Genomic DNA, 26,517 nt, shown 5'->3' with positions numbered 1-26,517 from the left:
ATTCTGAAGTCTACTGACACTGTATGAAAACTGGGTAATGGTATTCGTGGTAAACCAGTTGGGAGTAAAGTCTGACTTGCCATTTTGTTTTAACAATGGCCTAGACCTAATCAGATGGCCCTCTGTAATCCCTAAACATAAAACATAACGATTTAATAAAAAGAAGGAAGAATTATGATTCCACCACCAGATCTTATCTTATATTGCCTCCATATGGAAATAAATAAGAGAATAGTATCTGGCAGTAGCTTTACTGCAGAAGGCAAAGCAATCTCAGCTGTGCTAACAACAGTGTCATGGCTACTAGTCCTTACCTATGACAGTGATCACTTTGTTTCTGTCTAGACTGGTAAGCAGCACACTTGTGAGTAATGCTTCCCTAAAACATCCTTTTGTTCTCCATCAGAACTCTCCCAAGGATCCCCTCAAACGGTACGAAGAGACTTTGGCTTAGCTGTAACACACAGGTAAGCAAGACGTGCTGTGGGAGCCACAGAGGAAACAAACTGTGGGGTCAGACCAGGACAGCATTCTGTTTAGTGCATTTGTGGCAGTCACGACTCTAAGATAGGTTTGAAGTTGGATTGGGTGCTTCATTTGCCAAGTTCAGCCTTAACTGTGTATTTCAGCTTAATTTCTTTTTAATATATGCACTTGAAATCTTTTTTACACAGCCAATTGACTGGTGATTCCATAATGACTAGCGTACCAGCAGTAGCAATGTTGTGCATGGGGTGATAGGACCAAGCATGCCAGATGTGTGACAAGGCCTTTTCTAAAACATTTCCACTGCTACAAATGAAAGGGAAGCTGCTCCTTCCTCCCCACATGGAAAGAGCATATATTTCCCTTTTCCTCCCTTGCAGCTTCCTGCACCCCCCCCCTTCCCAAATCCAAACCAAAACTGGGCCAGCCAGTTCTAATGCCAAACCAGCCCATCCGTTTAATTTTTTGGTAAAAGGGATAACACTCCCACCACCACCCACCCACCGTAAATTGGGTCCCAGTTCTACAGAGATGTTCAGATGAATATAACCAGCACCACGTGACATGTCCTGCTGACCTGAGACAGGACACCAGCAACTGATAGGCAGCACGTGCTCGTGGGCCGGATCTGCAGGTGGAGTGTGTGCTGGCTGCTTCCTCTCAGAGCTTGCTTGTTTCATGAGGTGAAGCTCAATTCCAGTTTGGGGGGGCGGGGGGGTGTTTATGAAAAGAAGTGATATTCTATCACTTGGATATCTTTGACTGCATGAGGCTTCAGGTCTGTAATTGCTGAGCTGCAGCTTTGAGGACCTTCTAGAGATGTGTGTAGATGCACACCCTGTCTCTTTGTCAGACACCTCTGAGCCCCTCTCAGCCCTGTTCCAAGAGTGGAGAACTAGCAAGAGGCCAGCAGAGTTGGTGCCAGCCTTCTTTCAGTTGCTGTTGATCAGAAAAGTGAGAAGTCTTTTCCACAACTTGCCCTTTTCAGAAAGGGCTAAAGGAGTATAGCCTGCCCGTCACTACCTACAAATGTTAATTTTCCTTTAGACACCAGTTAACAGAATTTTTCCCCTCTTGTCTCCACTTAGGTTCTCTACGAAGTCTTGGTTATCTCAGATTTGCCAAGTCTGTCAGAAAAGCATGATGTTCGGGGTGAAGTGTAAGTACTGCAGGTGAGCACACAGTGATGATCTTTTTCAGAAGAACTTTGCATTTGATTCATTAAAGTTTGCCAGTGACAAGTATCTCTTGACGTAATGCACTCTTAACGGTGGCATCACTTTTTCAGTCAGCTTCTGAACTGGCAAAGGGACGCTTTGGCACAACCTATACTTAGGTTGGCAGCCTGACACATAGATGAACCAAATTTATTTCCCTGCCACAGGCCTCCTACCTGATCATGGGCAAATCTTGTAGTGGAGCTGGGTACCTAAATAACAGTGAGAATGTTAGTTTTTGCTTCTCTGTCCGGGTTGTTAGTCCAGAGCAGTGAGATTTTAGTGCTTCACTGTCACAGGATGAGAGTCAGTGAAGGTAACTATTTTAAAAATAAATCAGATGCTAAGATATGTATATGGCTTTCATTAGCCTAATGACACACATAATAGGATTCTTCATACAAATGCATGCTACTTTGGGGCCTGGAGCATTCCAGAACTCCCTCTGAGATTAGCATAAGAATTACAAATTAAGGGTAGGCTGCTTCTTTTTGGGAAAGAACAAGTTGCTATTTAACATGTAATGTTTCTCTTTCAGATTAAAATGTCACAACAAATGTACTAAAGAGGCACCTGCTTGTAGAATATCCTTCCTTCCCAGTAAGTAATTTTCTACAAGTTCTTAGCATTTCAATGTAATTAATGGTATCACAAGAATAAAAAGTCTGATTAAAGCTTTTTTCTCCCTTCTCCAACCTGTTTTTCAGTAACAAAAATAAGAAGAACAGAGTCTGTCCCTTCTGATATCAATAATCCAGTAGACAGACCAACAGAGCCACAATTTGGAACTCTTCCCAAAGCACTAACTAAAAAGGTACACGGCGATTGAAGCGAGTCTTGTGTCTGTAAGTCACTGAGGAGCTATAATAAGGAGAGGTGGCAGCAGTACCTTTCTGGTTGGAACAAGAATGGCACCTTGAGCTTTCGCTTTGCAAGGGGACTTTGATATATGACATTTTCTCCTCATAAAACATAGGTTGTGCACAGCTCCAGCTGCCTACTCACTTAGAAGAACCATGCTACAATCGAGGCTAGGGACAGCTTTCCTTTCTCTGTTGTTCAGTAAACAGAGGGGAATTCTTTCTTTTTATTGTTTTCTCACGAGTGACTTTCCTTGCTTTGCAGGAGCATCCACCAGCAATAAATCATCTGGACTCCAGCAGTAATCCTTCTTCTACAACCTCATCCACACCATCATCTCCAGCACCTTTCCAGTCTTCCAACCCTCCCAGTGCAACACCTCCCCCAAACCCATCTCCGATGGGCCAGAGGGATGGACGATTTAACTTCCCAGGTAAACTTACCTTTGTCAGGAGACCTCTGCCAAGATCAGAAAGGCCTCTAAGTAAGCAGAGGCTTACCAAGACCTCACAGGTAGTTGCAGGTTTCTGAATACATGGTTGTGTCTTAAGCAAGGCATGAAGGTATATCTTGTTACCTGATAAAAGAAAATGGTCTGTTCTTAAAAGTTTTTAAGTGGTATCAATAAGATACCTTTGCAGAAGACAGATTATTAAGGAGTGTTGGCACCTTTCTTAAATGATTTGATCTTTCTGTTTTCTCCTTTTTTGAAAAGGACTAAAGAAAAAAAAAATCACATTTTTCCTCCCTTTTCTCATTGTATTGTAAAATGCATGCTGCCTGCTGTGTTCGGTCACCAGTGGCTTTAAATAATGAGTAAGTTGATTGCTAGAGCAAAACGTGAAAATGAGAACTGGGATGAAATACTTTACCAGTCCCTTCCAAAACATAACCAACAATCAACACTCATTTTTAAACCACTGACATAGATGTATGGTGGAGAAGAATTTACCCTCAATACTTTACAGATTAAGGACCCAAATGTGCGGTCTTTACCAAAGTCAACAGAAGCCAGGATCTCTGACAAGGGTCTAGATTTACATAGTGAGAATAAATTTAATTCCTTTGATCTGGAAATGAAGTCACATGCTGCTCACTAGCTGCTACATCTAGCTGTCAACATTGCTGTATTTTGCATCAAGCTTTTGATCTGTGAGTGAAAGTTGCTATTTTAGCCTACTCAAAAGGAGCAGAAGCGGAGCCAGTTTAGTACAAGGATTCTACTGCAACTACTTTGTATTAGGACATACTGCTCAAATTCACTGAAATAAAAACAATGCTTGCAGATGGGTCATGAGCTTCAGCTTCTCTGGGTGCATCTCTGTAAAGCTGAAGACATGAGAGAGCATCGAAATACCAGCTTTTACCTGGGCCTGGCTTCTAGCATTCCTGGGTTCTCTAAATTTGCTTCTGCCACTTGAAGTCTGAATGTGTTGTTTTCCCACCAGACTGTTTGCTTATTGGTAACATAGCTTTCATTTGATAAGTATCATCTGTCATAGTCTTCCAAAAATGCATGTGCTGAAATTCACCCCCTCAAGCAGGCTGATAATCTACTAATCTGTTTCCCAACAGTAAGTTGGGACTAAGTCATTGAATGCATATGGGGCACTTACTGATGATCCTCTAACTTGTTTGTGTTTTGTTTTGTTTTGTTTTTTTTTCTCCTGGTAATTTTTTTTTTGCTGTCCTTTTTTTTAAAAATTAAAAAAAAAAAGCTGCCTACTACATTCAGCATAGACAACAGTTTATCTTCCCAGGTGAGTTGATTGTTTTAATTCTACTAACCAGCTTCTGCTGCCAAAAAGTAACTTGTTTGTAAACTTCTGCATGCTGCCCAAGGACAGTAATTCTGCTTTTTAAAAAAAAAAAAAGTATCTAAAACAATTCAAACTTTCTCTTATCTCAGTATATAATTCAGGCCTCTCTCTCCTAATATGAGGTAGTGATGTGATTTACATACTAAGGTGAAACTTTGAATATTCAGTTGTAAACCAGTAGCTTTCTGCTGTGGGATTCTATACACAGCTTGCTTTCTTTAAAAAAGCTCACTTTGAGGGTTCTGTAATTAGCTAGTATAAATGGACACTGGCAGTTCAGGAATGCTGAGCTCACCTTTATCAACTGAGGCTTTTGCCTATGGGATTTAAGAATGATGCAACACTATTCATATGTAGATTTGCATATACAAACTTTTCTCAGTCAGCTGTCCATGAACCCTTAGAAACAGTTTGTTTGTTTCCAAAGTGAGAATTGATGACGTAGGATGCCAGGTACAGAGTATTTATTCTGAATTTCGGGAGGATTTGCAACCCAAGCTGAATTTCCTGTGCACTGGTGACACTGGACAGACTAGGTGCAGTTGGAATACATGACCTGCAGCACAGATGAATTCAAACGTCCTAGTTCTGTGAGGATTTAAGTATTTCTGATTGTCCAAGGCAACTTGAAAGCCTGTGAGCAGTTCACAGACAAGGGCCGACCTTGAAAGACATTACAGATAAGTAGGTGAATGGGAAGACCACTGGGCTTGGTCAATATACAGGCATGTAAGTACTAGGAAAGATGAGCATAGTTTTAAAAACATGGAAGTATAAAATCACATTGTGTGTGGTTGAGTTTACTTTATAATTCCTCGATAAGAAGCAAATTATCACTATTGCAATGCTAAAACTTCCAATCTGTAAGAGATTAAAGTGTAAAATATGTATCATAAATGTTTCTACTTTCCCAGAAATTCCCAGTCCTGCACAAATAGCACAGCCTCCAGAAACAGCTGCAGACACTAAGTAAGTATAGTTTTAAATTCTTTTTATTTGTTTACCTGATAATCTTCAGATCAGTCTGAAAGCGCTATGTTATGACCAAAACTGAACTTATCATCTGAGAACTCAGAGGATAATTTTAGTCAGCAAGGGTGATACTGGTATTCCCAGTTTTATAAAGCTGAATGTGATATTTACTTTAAATCGGACAGTAAGAAGTCCACACCTTTAATATCTAGTTATGGTTATATGTGCATTCTTGAGATCAGAAAGGTCCAATGAGATAGAAGTTACAGTTTTTCAATTAAAAGAGCATGACACGCTTAGCTGCAAGCAAACATCTTTTTAAGGATCTGAGTTGTAGGGCACGCAAAAGATTTTAGCCTGCATTGCCAGCGCTCACAGTTGCTTCTCCACTGTAGGATTTCAGTAGTGGGAATAGGAGTATCTGTTACTGGAACACGTTGTAATAATGCAGCCATGCCACTGCCAAATCAATTCCTGCCACTTAATCCTTGAAAACCACTTCAAAGTCTTTGTCCCTCATTTCTGAAGTAAGCTTAGAAAGTCCTTATCTGTTAAGTGGAGCAGTAATTGTGTTTTTCTCTGACCTACTATAATGCTCTCAAGATCTGTTCTCTATTTGCTTCCTTCCACTCCATGGTGCGTATAGCAGCCCACTTTTCTAACTCAGGTGGATATGCAAACATTATTTTCACTGTAAACCTGTCTTCTCTTGTTAGTGCTCATGAACGGCCAGACACAGGTGGAGTTGAATGTGAAGCAGAGGTAGGTGTTCTGGTTTGCCCCTTTGTACAGTCAGAAATGCCATGTTGAAAGTGCGATAAAAAAGTCGTGGCCCTGGAATTACGAGTGTAGACTAGCTGTGCCTTTACCTCAGTTCCACCGACCTGTTTGTACTGCAAAGAGCTCAACTGAAAATTCATGGTTTCTGTAACTAGGCCGAAACATTTACGTACTTGTAACAATACTTAACTTTTTCTAATTGGGCTAAGATGGTATTTTTCAAACTTCTGGCTCACGCACTTTGGTGCAGCCGTTTTTGCATTACAAGAGCTGCAGGCCTGCTGCTGGAGTTGCGAGGTCTAAATGCTCTGCAGACCTCAGATCTGCAAGTCATGCATGTGTAGGTGCTACCTGTGATCACGTAAGCCCATGCTTACACACTTTGCTTTGCAGGATCTACCATGAGCTGACGTTTTGCATAGGAGAGCCTTTCCGTGCCTATTCACAAGACTGATTTTGGTGGTGCCTAAGCACATGTTCAGCTTGTAGTATGAACACTGAAATGGGTTTCTGTAGGGATGAATAAACCTATAGAGATAGAATCAATTATTTCAGCAGAAATTACTGGAATTTGCTGAATTTTGGAGCATTTCTCCCTAACAGGAGAATTTTAGTAATAAAAAAAAAAACAAACCCAAAACCCAACCCCAAACCCACCCACATTTATTTGAAGAACAAAGAGGTTCTTGGCCCTTCCTTTTAGAGTGGTCTTGTAGTATTTTTCCCCACACTAAAGGCCAGATCCTGAGAGATGCTGAGTCCCTACATGTTAGTGCCGGTTCTACAAATTTAACTTTATATGGGATAAAGCCTTTCTTGTCTTCACCTGCGTGCACTGACATAGCGAAGATGTATGTCTTTTTGTAGCCTTCCGAGATGTCTGTCCTGTGAGGTGTATTTCTAGAGCCGTAGTCAAATGCGTACATCCAGCCCCCTGAAGCTGAGTCAAAGCAGCCTTTGCTGCTGGCTGGTAGGCTGCTTCTGCCCCTCAGGTGGGACTCAGCCTATGTTTCCCTTCTCTTTTTGTAAACAGGTGGAAGAACCAGAGAGTAATAAATCAGAACCTGAAGATGATGAGGATGAGGTGGAAGATTTGCCAAACAGACGGCCACACTTGCAAGGGATGATTTATCGCAAACCTAGCCAGACCAGCGTCTACCTGCAAGAATGGGACATTCCCTTTGAACAGATTGAACTGGGGGATCCTATTGGCCAAGGACGATGGGGCAAGGTTTACAAGGGAAAATGGCACGGGGAGGTGGCCATCAGGCTGTTGGAGATAGACGGGAACAATCAGGATCATCTCAAGCTCTTTAAAAAGGAGGTGATGAACTATAGACAGACCCGGCATGAGAACGTGGTACTCTTCATGGGAGCATGCATGAACCCTCCTCATTTAGCAATCATTACCAGGTAAGGATATAGCATCTTAGTATTATTTTTAATATATATATTATATAGATAGATAATATATTTTTTTATATATATAAAAATAAACCTCTCACTGCAGTCGGGAGGTGGCAGACATGAATGCAGTCTATGTTGCTCGGAGTTTTGGATACTAGGGTTGTCTCCTTTCAGGGAACGTATAATACCTTTTGGCAATTTTCTTTTTATTTTGTAATTCTTAAATAATAAAATTCAAAAAGCAGGAGAAAAAAAAAATCTGGAACAGGCTGTTCCTCTGTCATCTACTTCCAGATGGTTCCAATTCAGCAAAGTGACATAAACCAATGTGTGAGGCTGATAATGCTACAGTTATCTGTTCCTTTCTGTTCCGCCTAGGGACACTTGCTGATTAGGCAAAAATGTTATTATTTTTCTCCTCTCTTCTGTTTTCAGTATTTAGTTGAGATGAGGATCATTTAGCCCCTAAATAACAGCTTTTTGGCACGTTCATAGGCAGGCTGAATTTAAGTAAGGCCAAGGGCACGCCATTCTCACGGTCTGGCAAGGAGGCACTCAGTCATTTCTAATCGCCAGTTCCAAAAGATGTTTCCTGCTTAAGTGACCAGTAACACCAGCAGCAGAAGCTGATGCTCAGATTTTGAAAACTGGACTTCAGATGTCAGAGCAGTATAACAACTGGGCCTCTGAAGAAATACCTAAGCATTTGTTGCGTATCCTTGAGCATGCTTTAACAATAGGTCTCCTGTACAATTGGGTCCTTAAAGCTCTTTGAAATGGCATTTCTCAGCAGAGGAAAAGGGCTGGGATTCTGTCAACATGGTAAGAAAACCAAGTGAACATCCAGTGTTACATTCTTATTTCTCTCCAATATTTTAAAGACCTTTTTCAGGATTGTTGTTCCTCTTTCCCGTAGCTTCTGCAAAGGAAGAACGCTTCACTCGTTTGTAAGGGACCCCAAGATATCCCTGGATATTAACAAAACCAGGCAGATAGCACAGGAGATCATTAAGGTAAGGGTACGTTATGCTAACGGAGACACCTGCTTTCTGGGCAGTGCCTCAGCAAGAGTTTAGAGGCTGCACAGCTGGAAAGGTTCTGTAAGTCTCAATAGCCCGACAGCGTGTTGCAGCAGGAGATACTCAAAGTTGGCTGAAAAAAAGTGCTAATTTAGTGGCCAGTAAGCTAAGGGCTTGTAAGGAGAGAAACAGACCTTTTGCTTGTCAGTTAGGGGCTGGGGAGGGAGAATTTCAATAAAGGGAACAATGAAGAAAGGTATGCAGGACAGGTTTCCTTCCCCGTCGCTTCTCTTTATTAGTAACTGCAGCTAAGGTAATGCATTCTGAAGTAGATGGCATTTTCTCCTAGATGTGCACAGCGTCTTCTGTGCTTGCTTTCAATATTTCTCAACTGAAGAAGCATTTCTAAAGTTGCTGTCTCCTTTTCTGGCGGAAATATCCTGTGAATTTTGTGAGCAAACTTCTGTCAGTTATTCATTGTTCTTACACATACAGACTTCTTCAGAATTGTGAAGTCCACAGCCACGTAATGCTTCAACTAAGAGTAGCCTTCCAGCAGCCCTGCTGTGCAGAGAACGAAAAGCAATTCAGAGGCTGAGCACTAAACTAAGATCGGCTCCCTTGTACCCTTCCTGCATAAGTCAGACAGCTGCTGTGTCCCCACTTACAATTAATCATTTATGCTGGAGTAATGAGAGTGAATGTGTATTAGAAAGCAAAGCATGCCTAGAGTTAGATGCTTGTAAATAATAAAGTTTACTTCTCCGCATATATTTCCCAGGGCATGGGGTATCTTCACGCAAAGGGGATTGTACATAAGGATCTAAAGTCCAAGAATGTTTTCTATGACAATGGGAAAGTTGTGATCACTGACTTTGGATTATTTGGAATCTCGGGTGTGGTTCAGGAAGGAAGGTAAGTGCTCGGTCCAATTCTCGAGTGATAAATAATGATCAAATAGGGAAACATTTTGATGTGTTACACAATACAAGTGAGGGGTGTTGACTGCTTTAGTACATACACTTCTGGAATATGCACTTTTTCTTTGTTTTCATGTTTTTTTAGCAGAGTTCTTTCTAGAGTTCCCCTAACACACAGCTAGGAAGTTATGTATGGAGTAAGACTCAGAACAAAGAAAACTTTAAGCCCAAGAATGAGCTGGAGAGTCAGGCTAACACATGCATATTTTTTAATATAGCAAGAAAATTAGAAAGGAAATGTCAGCAAAAACAGCTGAGTAAATAAAGTAAAGGCATTAGGTGAAGCACAGATACGGTCTGTACACTGCTTCTTGGTTGAAGCAGTAGTGTTTCAGTACCACTTCTTTCTTTTGAACTCAGGAGGGAGAATGAATTGAAGCTGCCTCATGACTGGTTATGCTACCTGGCACCCGAGATTGTCCGTGAGATGGCCCCTGGGAAAGATGAAGACAAGCTGCCTTTCTCCAAAGCTGCAGATATCTATGCCTTTGGGTAAGAGAGGAACACCTGAGTACCACGGGAGCTTGCTGAATCAGATTTGTTAGAGGCCTGAGCCTTGTGAGCCAGCGGTCCTCTTCTCACAGACTCGCATTTTTCTCACCTACTACAAAAGTCAGGGGTGGGAGGTGTGTGGGGCGGGAGGGATTTGCTGCACAGCCTTATACATCTTCCAGAGCTTATCTGAAGAAATTGGAACAGTGTCAGGGTTTTGTACCTTTCCCTTAAGAGCAGGCAAAGGCTTGATTCATCTGTTGGCGTTGCAGGACTGTGTGGTATGAGCTCCAAGCAAGAGAATGGCCTTTCAAGAGCCAGCCTGCAGAGGCGCTCATCTGGCAGATTGGAAGTGGCGAAGGAGTGAAACAAGTCCTTTCAACTGTTAGTTTGGGGAAAGAAGTCAACGTAAGTACCTCAGTTGCAGGAATCCTTCCATATAGCTATTCATCAGGAAAAGAGGGAGCTGCCTAAAGAGGAGATTTATTTTACTCTTATTGTAACCCTAAAGATAAAGGGCAGGAGAGAGAACAGATTAGAATGGGACACCAGCTTAGATACTAAGCCTCTGCACAGAACTGTCATATAGAAGTGGACATCCACCGGCACGCAGGAACTGTTTGATTAGAAGAATGTCCAAGACTGCTGTTAAACAGTATCTCTGGCTGGGCTCACACAAATCACAATGCTCAAATGAGTTGCTTGGTCTGCACAGTTGACCTGTGAACTAAGTGGAGTAATGAGCCACAACTACCCTTTGCAGGAAATTCTCTCGGCATGCTGGTCATTTGATCTCAGTGAGAGACCCAGCTTCACTGTCCTCATGGATATGCTTGAAAAACTGCCAAAATTGAATCGTCGGCTCTCCCACCCAGGGCATTTCTGGAAGTCTGCTGAGTGAGTATTTGCTGCTGCTAAGAACATTTATGCCGCTCAGAATTTGCTAGCTGATCATTTCTATGCTTTATTTTGCCTTCCTGCGGGCTGTCAAACCTCTGATGGGAGAGCAACAGTGTGCTGTTCTGCTTTTCTAGTTACTAGGAAATTATGCAATTAAGCTTGCGTGCTTCAGACAGTTAATTTCCTACTTTAAACATATTCACCTCCCTCCTTCAGTAGATTGCTTATCCAGCTCTATGTTTAGTTTCAGAGAGTATCTACCAATAGTACTGAAAAGGGCCCACACTGACCCCAAAGTGGTTACAATTTCCCCTATAATGGCTGGTACTGACTGAAGAAGGGAAGGACTAAAGAATGTGCCACCATTTCCCTCTGAAACTGAACTGCCACGTTTTGGAAGAGCCCTAAGTTCATAGCCTTCCTCAAGGGGTATGTAGGAGAAAAATCCAGTCCCCTCCTCCTCTTTATGGCAGAGTGCCCCATTTGCACAGGCAGATAAAGAAATGCAGCATTAGTCCTGACTCAGAATAATTGACTTCTGGGGAAAAACCAAAGTAGGTGGTAATTGTGTGTTGAGTGATTTAGAAATCCTGAAGATGCAGTAAACTGACAGCTAGGAACAAGTTGCAATGTTTGGACTGAATCTCTAAGTTGGAATGATGTCGAGATCTGGACGAAGGAAGGATAAATCATGAGAAGTCAGCATAAATCCTTCTCAGATCGTGATACTTCCAAAGTCAGTTTCTGCATTGCAGCTGGGGATGAAAGGTCTTACATGATCAAGTAGCCGTAAACTGTCAAAACTGGAAGAGGTCCCTCAAAACACCCGATTGCACATCCATGACATCTGTTATGACAGACCAGAATATAAAACTCACTCCAGTTCACACTGGATGAGCATAAAGCCACAAGGCCTAAAACTTTCAGCCTCCCTTCTCATGAATAACCTGCCACTCTCGGAGGAGGATGGTTCCCAGTTCCACTTTTACCAAAATCAAGCGGAAGCAAAGCAGATACAATTTCTGGAGCCCAGAGACTGAAAGCCCCACCCCAGACCAGTTTTATGCCAGTTGTCTGATCTCCACTGCCGACTGCCCCGAGTAGCTCCGACGGACGTCAGTTGGCAGGCTGGGCCTGCAAGCCCCGGTGAAAGGCAGCCAGCCCAGCGCCAGGAACACGCTCAGAGTTTCTCTGAGGCGCAAGGTTACATCGTGGTCACCTCAGTGCTTTTTCTCAAAGTCTGTGGGAGATCAGACATGTTTGCGACCAGTGCCCATTTACCATGTACTTTGCTAACTGTTTATTTTCATCTACTGAACCCCTAAGTATTTATTTTCTCTTTTTTTTTTCCTTTTTTTGATGTTTAATCTCCCCGTTTCTTTCCCATAACCCTTCATGATCTTTCTGCAATGCCTTATCATAATTAACCAAATGCTTCTGTTTGCTTATATGGTGACTATCATCGCATTTTGTGCTTTGGTGGGTGTGGCTTGTTTGGGGTTTTGGTTGAAAATTTCGCCATTTGCCTCTTCTGCAATTTCCCTAACATTTGTACTGGGTCCCTGATACATTACAATGTCTAACAACTTTAAAATGTGGAATACTTCTCCAAGACTGCGGCCTCATTCTTATAGAAAAGGACACTGTTAGCAAAGATTGAATGCTTACTACCCACTCACAGATAAGTAGAACTGTCTGGTATTGTTTCCTTACACTAGGCAGGTATATGTGCATGTCGCAGCACTCAGTAAGGTACAACAAAGGGTTGGCAGAGCCTTACATTGGGCAGTTGTTCTTTGCATCATCGGTTACTGCCTCTGCGTGCTGTGGAGTGTAGTTGGGAGGCAAGGTGTCTTTCTGCACCCTGAACACTCGCTCCTCCAGCAGAGCTGTCACAGCTACACTTCAGTCCTTGTGATTTCAATTGTCTAGATTTTTAAAAATAAAAATTTAGAGAGAAACAAACAAAATCTGAGCTAAAAAGTGGACCTGCATGTAATTGCCACTTCTTATATGTCCTTCAGGCATAATTTAAGAGAAAATTTTTTTCCTCTTCTGGCCTAAAGCATACTGAACCCTATTTCCAGGCACAGCCTGCATTGGCCAGACCTGTACCCAGCTACCTTGAGTATGTGCTTTTCCATTATCCGTTCCTTCAAGTCATCCAATGTCACTTGTGACATTGCCTGCTATTTTTTTTAAACTAATCCTCCCTTGCCTCAAAGAAAGATCGTTGTATTTAAGTCGTGTTATGTTACGAAGACAGCGTTTCTTTTGCCAGGAAATTTGCATGATACAGCAGTGTCCTTTGGTAATATTTTTTCCTTTCTACAGAAACACACTGTACTCCAACACTATGGTTCTGTGTGTCAACACTTCCACGCCCTCATTTCTCTCTAGCATAAGATCTACTTGTGTTGGATCATTAACTCTGATCACTGATTTGACATCTTTTCACCTACCTAACCAGACACCACAGAGCAGACTGAGAGCCCAGGCTGTCTGCACATTGCATGCAGTCACGCTCTCGCTTTGTCCTCTAACATCACATTGGAAATGAATTTGAAGTAATGTTCCCATTTGGGCAGCCAGTTCATGAGAATGCTCTATTCCAGAGCAATTTGGCAAGTGATTATTTTGGATTAGTGTTTCCATAGGGAGTTACTCTTGAACAGCTTGTGGAACTGCAGAGCGATGTCTTATGTAGTAGCTACCCTAATTATTTTTCCCCGGGTAGACGGACCGACACCCCCCCTCCATCCCCACAAGTGGTTCATGTCAATTTGCATACATTACTACTTTTTCTCTGCTCAAAGCATTTAATAGGGGAGAAGTGCTTTAAGTGTCAGTATTAATTTTCAGCATTGACAGCTGAATTAGTGCTCATTGAAATCGAAGTGCAGGCAGCTCAGTTGTTGTTCATCCCCTGCTAACTGCATTATATTCAAGTCACACTTGGGTGGCTCGCTGTAGCCGTGCCAGCCAGAGAACTACTCGGAGTCAAAACCCGCTGAAGACACGTTCGCGTCCCCTCTGACAAATCCTTTGAGAAACAAACATTGCACTAACCCCATGCTTTATTCTGGTGTAAGCTTTATAATATGTAGTTCTCGAGGGCTTGCTTTAAATAACTGAAAACTAACGCTCATGGTGTCTTTTTCCCTTCCCTCCCATATTTCTTTGTAGGTTGTAGCTACTGGTGCAATAACGGGCTCCACCTTGCATGCTTCCATGTGTTGTATCCTAACCGGCAACTTGGACAATCACCTTCCATTTAAAAAAGCAAAAAAACAAACCACGAAATTAACCCATGGACATAATCAACACTTTATCCGAATTCTCCTTTTCTGCCTTTTTCCGCTTGGTGTGGGCTGTTAGCTTGAATAACAACTCCTGTCTGCAAGAAGTTACTGTCTAACAACGTGGCCGTCTTTTCACTTCTGAAGCATTTCAGCAGGCTGTAACTTCCTCCTGGAAAGGGTCTAGTGATCTGCTCTCTAACTGACCAGGTGCAAGCAACAGCGACTGCTGTGTGTCCTGCCCAGCAGGTTGGGGGGGTTTCCTGAAACTGGTGTGACTTGCCTGCCAGTCTCACGAGGCAGAGGGGTGCAGTTTCCTGGTTGCGGTCTGAGGTTACGCCTGTCATCCTTAGTGCTGGACTGTGGCTTTGTGACTGAAGGGGACAGGTACATTTTCACAGGCACAGCCGATGGCTGAACGCTCCCCTTGCACTGCAAACCAGCAAGAGTTGAGGGCCAGATTGTGCCGGCTCTTGCTTGGGACCAGAGCCAGTGTTGAAGCCAGGGTCAATTTTGTCGGGGGCTGGACGAAGCTGGTGCACTTCCTGAGTGGAAAAAAGGATGGTCCTTGCTCTGCTTGGAGCAGGCCGCAGTCCCTTAGCCTGCTGGGGACCAGGCCACAAGCGGTGTCCAGAACTGGCCCGCACGGGTCAGCTGGGATCAGCTACAATGCTGTGTAAAAGAGGAGGAAAGCAAGAGCACCCTTCAGTTCCTCCTCCTCCTCCCCTTGCAAATCCAGTGCATTGAATTTTATGATTTGCTTCTGTTTACATCCCCTGTTCGGCAAAATGTCTGACTTAACGTTAGGGGCTTTGCAGAATTGTAGGTAACACAACAAATACGTGCCTTTTTAGAAAAGGTCTTTTTTCATTCTTTACCAATTCACGATTTTGAAAAACTATCTTGTTTCAAAGGGGAGGGGACAGGGACAGAGGACAATATGTACCAAGAACCAGAGAGGTTTCTACTGTCTTCAAGTGAGGACAAATACACTCACGTATTCATTCTCTCAGAAAGTCTCCTGCAAGAGCTCACATATCCAGGCTGTCTGCCTTGCTGTCACCTGAGTGTGTGTGTGTAGGAAGGCATTTTGAGTGAGAATGTTTTAGCTATGCTAGCAGTTTAAGGGTGAAGGAAAAGACATCTTTCATGCACTTGCTACAGTCTATAAAGAGGAGCAAATGGGTTTGGGTTTGCTCTGTTGAGTTTTTTTTAACTGATTGATGTACCTTGTCAAAACACCCCTTTCTCTTAAAAAGAAAATTCTGTAAGTAATTTTTTCCTTCCCTTAGAATCATAGAATTGTTCAGGTTGGAAAAGCCCTTTAAGATCATCAAGTCCAACCGTTAACCTGGCACTGCTATGTCCACCACTAAACCCTGTCCCTAAGCGCCACATCTCCGTGGCTTTTGAATACCTCCAGGGATGGGGACCCAACCACTTCCCTGGGCAGCCTGTTCCAGTGCTTGACAGCCCTTTTGGTGAAGAAATCATTCCTCATATCCAATCTAAACCTCCCCTGGTGCAACTTGAGGCCGTTTCCTCTTGTCCTGTTGCTTGTTACTTCGGAGAAGAGACGGGGACCCACCTCACTACCCCTTCCTGTCAGGTGGTGGTGGAGAGCGATAAGGTCTGCCCAGATCCCTCTGCAGAGCCTTTATGCCCTCCAGCAGATCGACACTCCTGCCCAACTTGGTGTCATCTGCAAACTTACCGAGGCTGCACTCGATCCCCTCGTGCAGATCGTTGATAAAGATATTAACCAGAACTGGCCCCAGTACTGAGCCCTGGGGAACACCACTTGTGACCGGCTGCTGTCACACAAGCTGCAGCTCCTGGGGCTCTCTTCAGGGAAACCAGGTGCCCGCTGAAAACGCGTGTCGGGCTTCTGCCCACCATAGGTCCTTGTGAAAACCTCCCGCTTCTCCAGTTTGAGCCAAATCATGTTTGTGCTGTATGTTTCCACTGATGAGGCTGACTGAGCATGAATAAGTTCATGTGTTTGCTGCTTAATTACTTCAGCCTCTTTTGTGGGTGGTCTGAAGTTGTACGAGATCAGAATCTAACCCATTTTAGTTCCTTTTATAGGACTGTAGCTTTGTAAGAAAAATTAAATAACTCTTTCCCCCTCCCTTCTCCTCTCCCTCCCCACTCTTTTCAGCATTAACAGTAGCAAAGTTGTCCTGCGTTTTGAAAGATTTGGCTTGGGAATCCTGGAACCAAGTAATCAAAAGATATAGCATGGTGTGTGATTGTCTTGTGATAATGTTGTCTGCCTACTTACACAAAGCATCAGAAGTCTTCACTGAATCTTCCGAGCTATGAGACTGGTGCAGCCGCAGCTGAAAGCCGCACGACCATCAATTCACAGTCCCGTGTTGTTTGCAAAGTCTGAATTCTGCCTGAGCACCAGCAGTTATTTAAAGAATGTTTACATGATACTTTTGTGTGAACTATATTTTTTTAAACATAATAAACAGTGGATCATTTAACTACAGCCATTCTCAAATAGCACTGAAAAAAGAAGAACTATATCTAGTTCCTTCTTGTGTCTGTGGTAAATAGGAGCTGTCTTCTGCCTTCAAAGTATTTGTTTTCCCGAAGTGGAAGTGGCTTGTACAAGGGGTTGGAGTTGCAGATTGCGTTTTTCTTTTATCAAGGTAAAAATCAATCTAATCTACTACACTGTGATTTGCCCAAACCAATCATAGAGCTCTGAGGTTTGTTTCAGCAGGGTTGGTCCAAGCTCTGGGTTACCTGGAATGAAGTTACACTAGCACAAACCGCCTGCCGAGAGGAGAGTTTCTGATCACGCAGGCTCTCTCAAAGACTCAAGCGCTCTTCTACACAGAACTCACAATGAAAGCTGCTTATTCTCATACAATCCCATAGGAAGCTTAAGACTTGCCAGCCTTTGAAAAAGTAAGACCATGACTTGTTCTAGCTCTGCGCACACAGGGGCCTAATTCTTCTTTTGAAGTCTTAGGCACAAGTTCTAGTCCCCTAAACTAGCAGCTTTTCTGGAAATACAGCACTGCCCAACCTGACTTGACTCTTACTGCCCCAGTCACCGTTTCATTTGTAGAAGACATTTTCCAGAGCTGCAGGGAGAGGCAAGAGAGACAAGGGAAAAAGCCATCCCTACATAACACATTAAATAAGGTCTTGATGCACAGAGCTTGTTAAGAGATCCGGTCATTCCCCCTGCCGAGCGTCACCAGCTCCTATAGCTGGTCACACTGAAGTTTGCAAGCTGTTTGTTTTAAAAAATTTAGGACTTGTTTAGGGGAAAACAAAGAGCAACAGAAATCTTGCAGCCAGGAAGGTTACATCTGGGTCTAGAGGACCCAACTCAACCCAACAGCTCAGACTTGTTGCAAAGGTTAATTTTAAGACAAAAAACCCCCTCGCACCCTCTCCAGTGCGTAACCTGCAGGTTATAAAGGACACGTCCCATTACTGCATTTAAGGTGACGGATGCGTTATCCCACTTGCAAATGAATTGCGAGCGTTCACAAAGGCTCCCTCCTGCCTCCTGTTCATATTGCTCTGCCTCTCCTGCCAGGGCAGTGGGAGGACCCTGACTGTACAAAGAACATTCAGATCCCGTCTGTCCTCATCCTACTTCATTTTGCTGAGACAGTTCATTAGGGCTCCCTGGAAGTCGCCAAATTTCACTCCTCCGACAGCCCCAGTACGTTACACACCTCCCTCTACACCTTTCGCCGTCGTCGCAAGGGTTTGACGTGAGGGTCACATGGAGAGGAGCTCTGAAGTCCTCTGTAAGGCAGGCAAGGTGACAGGCACAGCTTGGCTGACTTTTGTAGAAAATTAAGTGGCAAAAAAAAAATTCCTGAGTTCTGTTGAGCAGAGAGCTTCACTCCTACTATGGGCAAGTCAGTTCTATTCTCTTACAAATATTTTGATAGAATGACTTTTTAAATGTGTCTCAGATAGAAAAGAAAGAATTGCTTTGGTGGTAGCCAAGCGTGGCATTGCGGTACTATTGACCTCCCTCCTCTCCCCCACCTTTATAAAGCAAATAAACCCCCTCCAAACATGCTGTGTATTTAACCGACGCCACACGGTTCTCTTCGAGACTTCCTACCGTTTGTTCTCTCTCAATAATTTCGTGTCGGCAGTTTTAAGCAGAAGTTGTTTCCCCACTGAGTACTGCTTAAATAACAATGGCACAACACAAACCTAAAGCGGGGAGGAACGTGCTCCTTTGCGCCGGTAACGTTACGGACCCACGAGCCAAAACCCTCCGCGGGCCTCGCTGCGCGCCTTGCCTTGGGGAAGAGCAGAAGCTGCTGCTGGATGCGAATCGGTGCTTTGCAGCCTGCAGTTCCGAGCAGCCCTTCAGCTCACGCTGCCTTTGAGGGTGGCAGCAGCCTTGGGCTGCCCCTCACGAGTTCTTTGTGCATAAAACTCTGTGTGCATAAAACGGGGCCCGAAAGCTGCGACACCCAGAACTCCTCAGTGCGGGGGCCAGTCGCCAACTTGCAAACAGCGTTTCCTTGCCGCTCAGCAGCGCCAACGCTGCTGTGCAAACGTGCAAGAACTACGCTGGGAAAGCAATAGCTCCTCAGTTTTGGTTTATTTTTTTTCTAATAAGGTGACTGGCTAGGAGAAGGACAGCCAGCACTGGATGACCAGCCAGATTAAAACAAAGTAATTAAACCCAAAAGCGCTATCACCGTTTGTCCTTCCTATGACTGCCCTCGGGTGGAATCCACACGCTGCCTGCAGAGGCTTTCCAGGGGAAGCTGCCTCGCCCCCGCTCCGGGCAGGGCCACTCGCCCCAAACCCGACGTCCCCTCGTGCTGCGCTCTGGAGCACGCTGAACGCTACGGGCAGACCTGTCCCCGCTGGGCGCTGCCCTGCTGCTCCGGTCCCGGGGGCAGGAGGGGCTTCAAAACCCACCTTTAATCATGAGATTTGGGATTCTAATTCAACCTGACCCTGGGTTTGTGTTTAACGCCCATAAATTGCTCTTGAAAGCAAAACCCAGCCTCCTGGACCCAGTATATCAGAGCGTAGAGACCGGTCACCGTCTCTGAGTAAGTTTTGTTTTAATCGGCTGGTGTAAGACACAGAAACGAGCCAAGAGCAGCGGGGCTGTAGAGCTGCGAGGGGAGCGGGGCTCCCTCACCCCTCAGCGTGTTGCAAACCAGGCGGCGGTGGCTGGGTTGCGTCGTTCTGCGGTCACGCGTCCTGTCTGCTTGTGTGCTGGCCTAAGGGCGTGAGGCACTGTAAGCCCGTGCCATTTTAGAGTTGTAAATGTGAAGCTGGCTGTACAATGCTGCTACAAAAGCCACACGTCAGTAGTGAATGTAAATCGAGTCTGTAATATGGTAAAAATGGACACATTTTCTTTTCAAATGTGATGTAAACTTTGTACAGTAAAAATTTTTTTTTTATATTTTCTATCAACTGAGTGTCTTCCAGAATTGCTATTAAATTAATTAAAAATTGTTAGTATTAACAACAGTTTCTGTATTAGTTTATGCAACTGGGAAAAAAAAAAAAAGAGTGCACTCTATGCTAATGAAATTCTGGATATGTAGGAGTCTTTTCAGTGAATAAATCTTTGCTCTGGATAAAGCACGCGTTACAGAACTGTGGTTTGACCTTTCCCCCCCCCCCATCTACTTGTAGCGAAATTAAAGGAAGAGCAGATTCCCGTAGTGACCCACTGACACATCGCGCCGGGCTGGGGGACGCGCAGGACGCGGCGGCGTTCCACGCCACGCAGCAGCGACGCTGGGAGGCTGCCAAACGCCGCCGCAGAACCGTAGACTCTCAGCTGGCGCCAGGCCCCGGGAAGTTCACGGGCAGGAGACGGAACCGAAAGAAGCGCTCGGCGCCTCTTCGCTCCTCTCACCTGGTTAGCGTTCACCCTCGAGGGAACGCCGCCCGAGTCCCCGACGCACATACGCGAGACACGCTTGGCGGTTTGAAGTTAGGAATTCAAGGCGATGTATTTAAAAGACCAGAAAATGGGGGGGGGGGTGCAGGGAGAGAGAGAAGCGGACGGACAGGGATGGCAGTCCCACCCTGACGGGTCGGCTCGCGCAGGGAGGTCGCCAGCTCCATCGTCACATTGACTGCGGTTCTTCACCCCCCGCCCCGCCCTTCGCTTGCCCCCAGTGCGGCAGCAGAAGGGGATTTCCCGTCATTTCCCCATTTCCTTTGCCGCGCTCTTGAGCGCGACAGGCACGGGGTGACACGAACCAGGCGGCGCAGCCTTCGGGGAGCGGCTGAGCAGAGCGGGCCCCTCGCGATGGGCGAGGGCAGCCCCGGTGCACGCAGAAACCCACCGGAGAGCACGGAGCCCCGGGCACCACCAAGGCTGGGGCGCGTCTTGCTGCCAAAACCATGCCAAAGCCGTGCCAAAGCCACCCTGCCCTGCCGAGCCCGGCGGACCTGGGGGGGCACCACCTGTTAAAACCCCGTCCCCGAGTTGGGCAAGAGCGAGCAGCTGCCGTGCCAGGAGAAGGCCCAGTGTCTAGAAACCCTACCGCAGCAGAGGAGCTCTGGGGATGGTGCGCTGAGGCAAAGGGTGACGCAAGTCTCAGGTTTAGCTCGTGTAAGAAAACAGTAAGATGTAAAAAAAATTAAAACTTTAAAAAAAAAAATCAGCATTACAGCTTTTGTGTATAGCCCTTGCTGTGTCTTACAGCTCGCTTTCACTAGACAGACCTGTTAATTTATGGCCTTTGAGCCCCTTTGCTTTCGTCCCATTATATTAGCTGTCAATCACCGACATCCTTCCACAAATGAAGTTACGAGTGTGTGTCTTCCCGGCAAGCATGGTTCATTTTGTTTCCTCTTAGAAGTTAAATTTGAGAGGCCTGCAGTTACAGGCCCGCTGGCAAAGCTGTTTCTCCAGCTTGCCTGACAGGCTGAAGCACCAGGCCGTTCACTTCCTTTTGCTCTAACTCAGATTCTTGCAACGAATCGCATCAAAAAGGCAGCGCAGGGGTGAGGCCAGAGCGGGGCTCTCGGGGGTTCCGCGCCCCCCGCACAAGCCCGGCCCTGGTTCCATTTCCCCCCCGTGGCTGCTGCCTTGGCTGCAGCTCTGCTTCCCCTGGGCCGTCGCCGCTCTCCCCGCCGCACCGACGTGCGAGGCCAGTTTGAGAGACCTTGAGTCCGTTTGCAATCATCAAAGGAAGTTTTCCCTCCTGGATACGACGGCTCAAGTTATTTTGTGCTTTACGAGCTCCGTCAAGCACTAAACTATGCTGAGAAGCTGCCTCCTACCCATGCACCACTCCAGGCCGCCCTTGGAGCCCGATCACCTTTCCCCCTCCTCGCTCCTCGCCCCACCGGTGCCTGTAGCCTGGCCGCTGCGAGGGATCAGCGCTGCCTGCGCAGAACCCTGCCCCGGCGTCCCTGCCGCGGGGCGATCCCTTCCGCCGTCTCCCTTCGGGCACGGGCTCGCTGCGGGCGGCGCTGGCGGGTGTGCTCACCCGCGGGCTCTGCGAGAGCTCCCCGGCGCCCACGCAGCCCCAGCACGGCCCCTCGCACCCGCCCGGCCCCTCGCCAGAGCCGCGGGGAGCGCCCGCAGCCCCCCGGATCCTGCCACAACCTTTCCACCCGCGGAGCCGGGGAAAAGCTCTGCCCGCGAGACGCGGGCCGCTTTGCTCTCCGCAGTGGAAGCGACATTGCGGCGCGTTAATTAATCCCAGGAACGTTACGCTGCTGCCAAACAGCGCTGTGCGGAAAATAACGGCAGCATTGTGCTGCCCTGCGGGGAAAAGGCCAAGGCATTATAAAAGCACAGTTTTGCATTTCATCCATCTTATCTAGACCTTTCATATGCAAACAGTGAAAAGAGCTTCAGATAAGTTGAGCTTTGTTGTCTTTCATAAAGAATAAGAAATAATGAATTTAATTCTCAATCAAACGTGAAGGGCAAGGGCGTTTAATTTAAAAAAACCAACCAAACAAACCAAACCACAACAAAACCCCACCCTCAAGCCCAAAGGTGATGTTCCACCAGCTGTGAAGCAGCACAGTGGGGTGTTCGCCTGCCCATAGTTATAGCCAAGCAATTTTAACCTCGAGCGGAGCGGCTCAAGCTGAACTGCAGAGACCAGCAGCACACGGCAGCACCCTGGTGATCACCAGGTCACCCGGCCAGCTTCTGGCAGGAAAAAGTTCTCATTCCCAGCAAAATAACCATGGGACGCCTCCCCACGCCCCCTCACCGCCTTTATTCCCATCAAGGACTTAGAGCAAGCATTGGTCTTGCTTTGATACGAGGACTTCACATCTCTGCGGGTTCAGATTCCTCATCGGGCTGAAGGCAGGCGAAGCGATTACGCCCCGCGTAAAGCCAGGGCTTGGGCAGGGAACCGCCGCCCGCAAGGCCTCGCCGGAGCGCTCGTGGGGGAGAGCAGAGCGCAGCCCCCAGGCCACACACCCCACCGCCGGGGCAGGGCCCCACAGCAGGCAAAGCGGGTTTACATTATCGCTTCTTGCGCCCGCCGACGCTGGCAAAGCCCGCACAGCCACCAAGACCCCTCAGCAGAGAGCTACGCTGCCGCCCTGTCTTGAGGCTTTCCAAAGTGACGTTCCATTTTGGATGGGCCTGGAGCTCGAGGCAGCTGTGTTGGGACAGCCTGAAGAGCCTAAGAGCTAAACCACCGAGAGCCCCTCAGCCCTTTTTCGAGTTCATGACCAGGAGAGCAGACGGTATCTGCAGGCAGGCTGTTAACCAGGACAGACTGGAACTCGCCGCTTCAGGGAAGAGCCAGGAATTTTCTGAGATGGGGTAAAAACCTCCACCGCCTGCCGAGCATTAGCGCTTGCTGCCCCTTCGCACCCAGCCCTGCTGGAGGCAGGGTCAGCAAAGCAACCCAAGGCTACTAACTGCTCTAGTAACCAACTGCTCTACTAACTAACTAACTGCTCCAGTCACTAACTAACTGCTCCAGTCACGAGTGGCAACTGCCAGGCTAACAACCGCGAGTCACAGCCCACCAGGTCCTACCCAGGACCCGCTGGGCGACGCGAGCGGCGCCGGATCACTTACCGTACGGAGCTGGAAAGCAAAGGCTCAGTTAAGGCTCAGATCAAACTTTTCCTCTGCTGCTACACAGCAGAACAGCCAGAGCTACCTGCAAAAGTTGTGGTCTTGAACCCCATCCAGCCTGTTTAACACATTAGCCCTCGCGCAACGACTGACGGATTTACAAGAGCAGCTTCACAGAGACTCGACGAACACGAAGATTTGTGTTTACTGCCTACCTCTCGCTTCCCCTGACCCAGAAGATTTGCTGCGGCGTTCCCGCTGCTCTCTCCCCGTTTATAGATCTGGATCTACTGTGAGGGCCAGCGCGTTGGGGCGGCCAGGAGGGGACACCGCCAGCCTGATGGCACCTACCGGTTTCCCGCTCTGCGGCGGGCCGATGCGCCCGGGACCGGAGATGTTACTGTGACCCAGGCTCTGGTTTAGAGGCAAGAACCCACTCACAGCTTCACAAGCCACCGTGTATCTCGGTAAGACCTCACTTAACATTAGCAGCTGTCTAGGAAGTCTGTCAAAGCATGTTTTGTTAGAAAAAACTTAAATACCTGTCTCCTGCTGAAAGCCTAAAACCACTTTTTAACTTACAATTTATATCATACAGCGTATTCCTGCTGTTTAGATCATACTCTTAGCTTTTTAAGAACCTTTTAACAATATTTCTCTTTTATTGATGAATAGTCCAAAAATTTGCTCTGAAACACAACAAAAGCTTCCCCCTCCTTCTTTTTTTCTGAAGCAACCAGTACTCACATCTCAACAGAGCCAAACTCAGGCACAAACAGAGAGCATTTGTAGCTCCAGACAGCTGAAGTGTAATGCTCAATTGCATTTTAAACCTTAAAACCAGAGGGAACCATTTTACCAGCCCTGCTAGACCTTCCCGGTTATCCAACGCTCCTCCCAGCACCCACGGGACATCCCAGTGCCGCCGCAGGAATGGTGGTTCATTTGGAGAAGGCACCGAGTAACAGCCCGCAATGCACGGATCAGGCTACAGATGGAGCGACTGAAGCAAGACCTGGGGGAGCTGGACACCACACGTCCCCGTTTCGCCCTCGCTCAGAGCTCAGCCTGCTCTCGCCTGCAGAAGGCAGCGTTCAAGCCCCCTCCTCACAGCCCAACCCGCCTTCCCAGCAGGGCTACTGGGGCAGGCAAGGCTCTCTTTCAGAACACACACTCAGGGAGAACCCCTCTGCACAGCTAGGATATAATGCATCAATTTCCATTTTAAAAAAAGAAATAAAAAAGCCTTTCGCCTACCTGAACTCATTCTGCCTTCCTTGCCCCAGAGCTCATCAGCCTTGCCCCTCGGCACCGTGCAGTCGCCGTCTGCCCCAGCTCTGCCCCCCGAGCTCAGCAGCCCCTCGTTACCCAGCTGAGCAGCCCCAGCTGCCTGGCCCCTCGCAGCCCGCTCCCCGCTGCACCGCCCGCTCCAGCTGGAGACACTTCAGTTCCCCGAGCATTTACCCTAACGCAAGGCCTGAACTTCTGTTCCCTCTCAGCCATGCAACAATGTACTGGTGCATCCTTGCCACGTATTCCTTCCCTTTTCCCTCAAGGAAAGAGCTGAAGTTAATAGATGTTACTTAAAAGCAGGTTAAAAGTGTATACAGACTGTTACTGTGATCCATCAATGTTAGATCGCTAAACAAATCTAAGAGACAGACTCAGATGTCCAAGCCCTACGTATTTACGGGCTGCAGGGCAGCGATCGGCGTATCCACGCTGCAAGCCCCGTGACATACCCAGCTGGTCACTCTCCATGGCAACCTGCAGATCAGCTGGAGTGATTTACTTACCCGCTGTGCCCGAGAGTGCAAGGGAATTTTACCGACAACCAAAAGCAGCTGGAGAACCAGGCTAAGGAAAAGGTCTGCATTCCAGTGCAGAATTCAGCATGTGAATGCTGAATTCCATCATAGCCATGTAAGCTGGACTTAAGCATTAATGAAACAAGCTGCTAATTGCTTCAGAAAGTGTTGATCTGTAATTCTCAGTGAGGTGCAGAATCATCTCAGTAACTTTTAGCCCAGAATAGTTCCTCTGCCTCTAGCAGTATTACTCAAGTGCTTAAACTAATGCACGTGCTTAAATCCTTTACTGACTTGGGGCTGTAATGAACGCTTCAATAACCGCAGAACAGGCTGTTTGATCGTCTTCAGGATTTTAAAAGGTATATTTTGTATCTGGTTTCTTAAATGAAGTTTCAGTTTTATCTTGGAATAGAATAATTATCCACTGACCTTAACATCTACACTTTATCTTCCCCATTTATTTCTGTAGAAAAAGCAATTATACACAGCTTCAGATCAGTGCTGCAACTGAACTTAACTTACAGTTTGGACCAGTTTAAATGAATTCACAAAGAATTAAAACAGATCTCTGCTTCTCTTAATCCTTTCCTTTAACTGCCTTCTCACCTCTCTGCTAGGGGGAAATTTTTGCAGTGGTGGACCTAAGATGACAAGGTCCCCCAATGAAATGTGCCTCGTCGACTTAGAATATATAAATGGGAAGTCATGAAGCTTCTGAGCTGGTACACAAACACTTGTGCCTCTCGCTCTGACTTGTCAGAGTCCCATGCAGGAACCGATGTTCTTGCTTCCCTGGCTAGCAGTTTTCAACGGGGTCTCACGTCTTCAGGACACGGCATTGCCCAAGGGCACCCCAGTCTGCTCTCAGCTTGCTATAACAGCACGACTTTTTTTTTCCTGATTTTCTGACCCTCCAGATGAAAGTGAACTGTGGTCCTCTAGTACACAAGCAAGCATTTATAAAGGATCATGGGAATGCTTTAAAGTAAGTGATTACTTCGAAAAGACACCTGAGATACAGAGAAAGCATCCTGGCAAGGAAATTCACCTATTTAGGTGCGTGGAACACGGTTTGTGTAGTGATGCACCGCCCAAAAGGGCACGGAGCACATTAGCACTCTGATGTATGGAACTTACTTCTGTTTCCTACTTTGGCTGGACTCACTGGAAGTCTAGGACTCAGTGAGCCCTGGGCTTATGGAGAACTTTCTTAATGGAAAGTGCAATTACCTTGTTCCATTTCCATCCCACCCCAAAAATGTAAAATCGGAAAACATGAATTAAACAAAGTATGAAATAAACTCATTGTGTATATATACTAGGTGCCCGTGACTCCACACTTGCTAGGAACCTCCTCTGTCCTTTACTCTCTTTGTACCTGTCGTCTGCTACGTCCTCTTCTCTGCCACCACTGTCCACATTCTTTCATC

General features: G+C 46.3%; 1 protein-coding gene across 1 annotated transcript in view; it reads left to right on the top strand.

The window, feature by feature from the left end:
* The window catches only part of KSR1 (kinase suppressor of ras 1), a 72,916-nt gene extending 55,667 nt beyond the window's left edge, over window positions 1-17,249 (top strand). The window contains exons 6-20 of the mRNA XM_075719492.1: window positions 407-467; window positions 1,575-1,658; window positions 2,242-2,303; window positions 2,411-2,517; window positions 2,829-2,997; window positions 4,283-4,324; window positions 5,299-5,353; window positions 6,073-6,118; window positions 7,170-7,549; window positions 8,460-8,556; window positions 9,344-9,477; window positions 9,903-10,034; window positions 10,307-10,442; window positions 10,798-10,931; window positions 16,395-17,249. Of these exons, the coding sequence (XP_075575607.1) occupies window positions 407-467; window positions 1,575-1,658; window positions 2,242-2,303; window positions 2,411-2,517; window positions 2,829-2,997; window positions 4,283-4,324; window positions 5,299-5,353; window positions 6,073-6,118; window positions 7,170-7,549; window positions 8,460-8,556; window positions 9,344-9,477; window positions 9,903-10,034; window positions 10,307-10,442; window positions 10,798-10,931; window positions 16,395-16,473 (1,718 nt within the window). The 3' untranslated portion in view covers window positions 16,474-17,249. The remainder of the gene's footprint in view (window positions 1-406; window positions 468-1,574; window positions 1,659-2,241; window positions 2,304-2,410; window positions 2,518-2,828; window positions 2,998-4,282; window positions 4,325-5,298; window positions 5,354-6,072; window positions 6,119-7,169; window positions 7,550-8,459; window positions 8,557-9,343; window positions 9,478-9,902; window positions 10,035-10,306; window positions 10,443-10,797; window positions 10,932-16,394) is intronic.
* The last annotated feature ends 9,268 nt before the right edge of the window (window positions 17,250-26,517 follow it).

This window comes from Pelecanus crispus, chromosome 12, assembly GCF_030463565.1.
Source record: "Pelecanus crispus isolate bPelCri1 chromosome 12, bPelCri1.pri, whole genome shotgun sequence".
NCBI lineage: Eukaryota > Metazoa > Chordata > Aves > Pelecaniformes > Pelecanidae > Pelecanus > Pelecanus crispus.
This window is presented reverse-complemented; position numbering and strand designations above follow the sequence as displayed.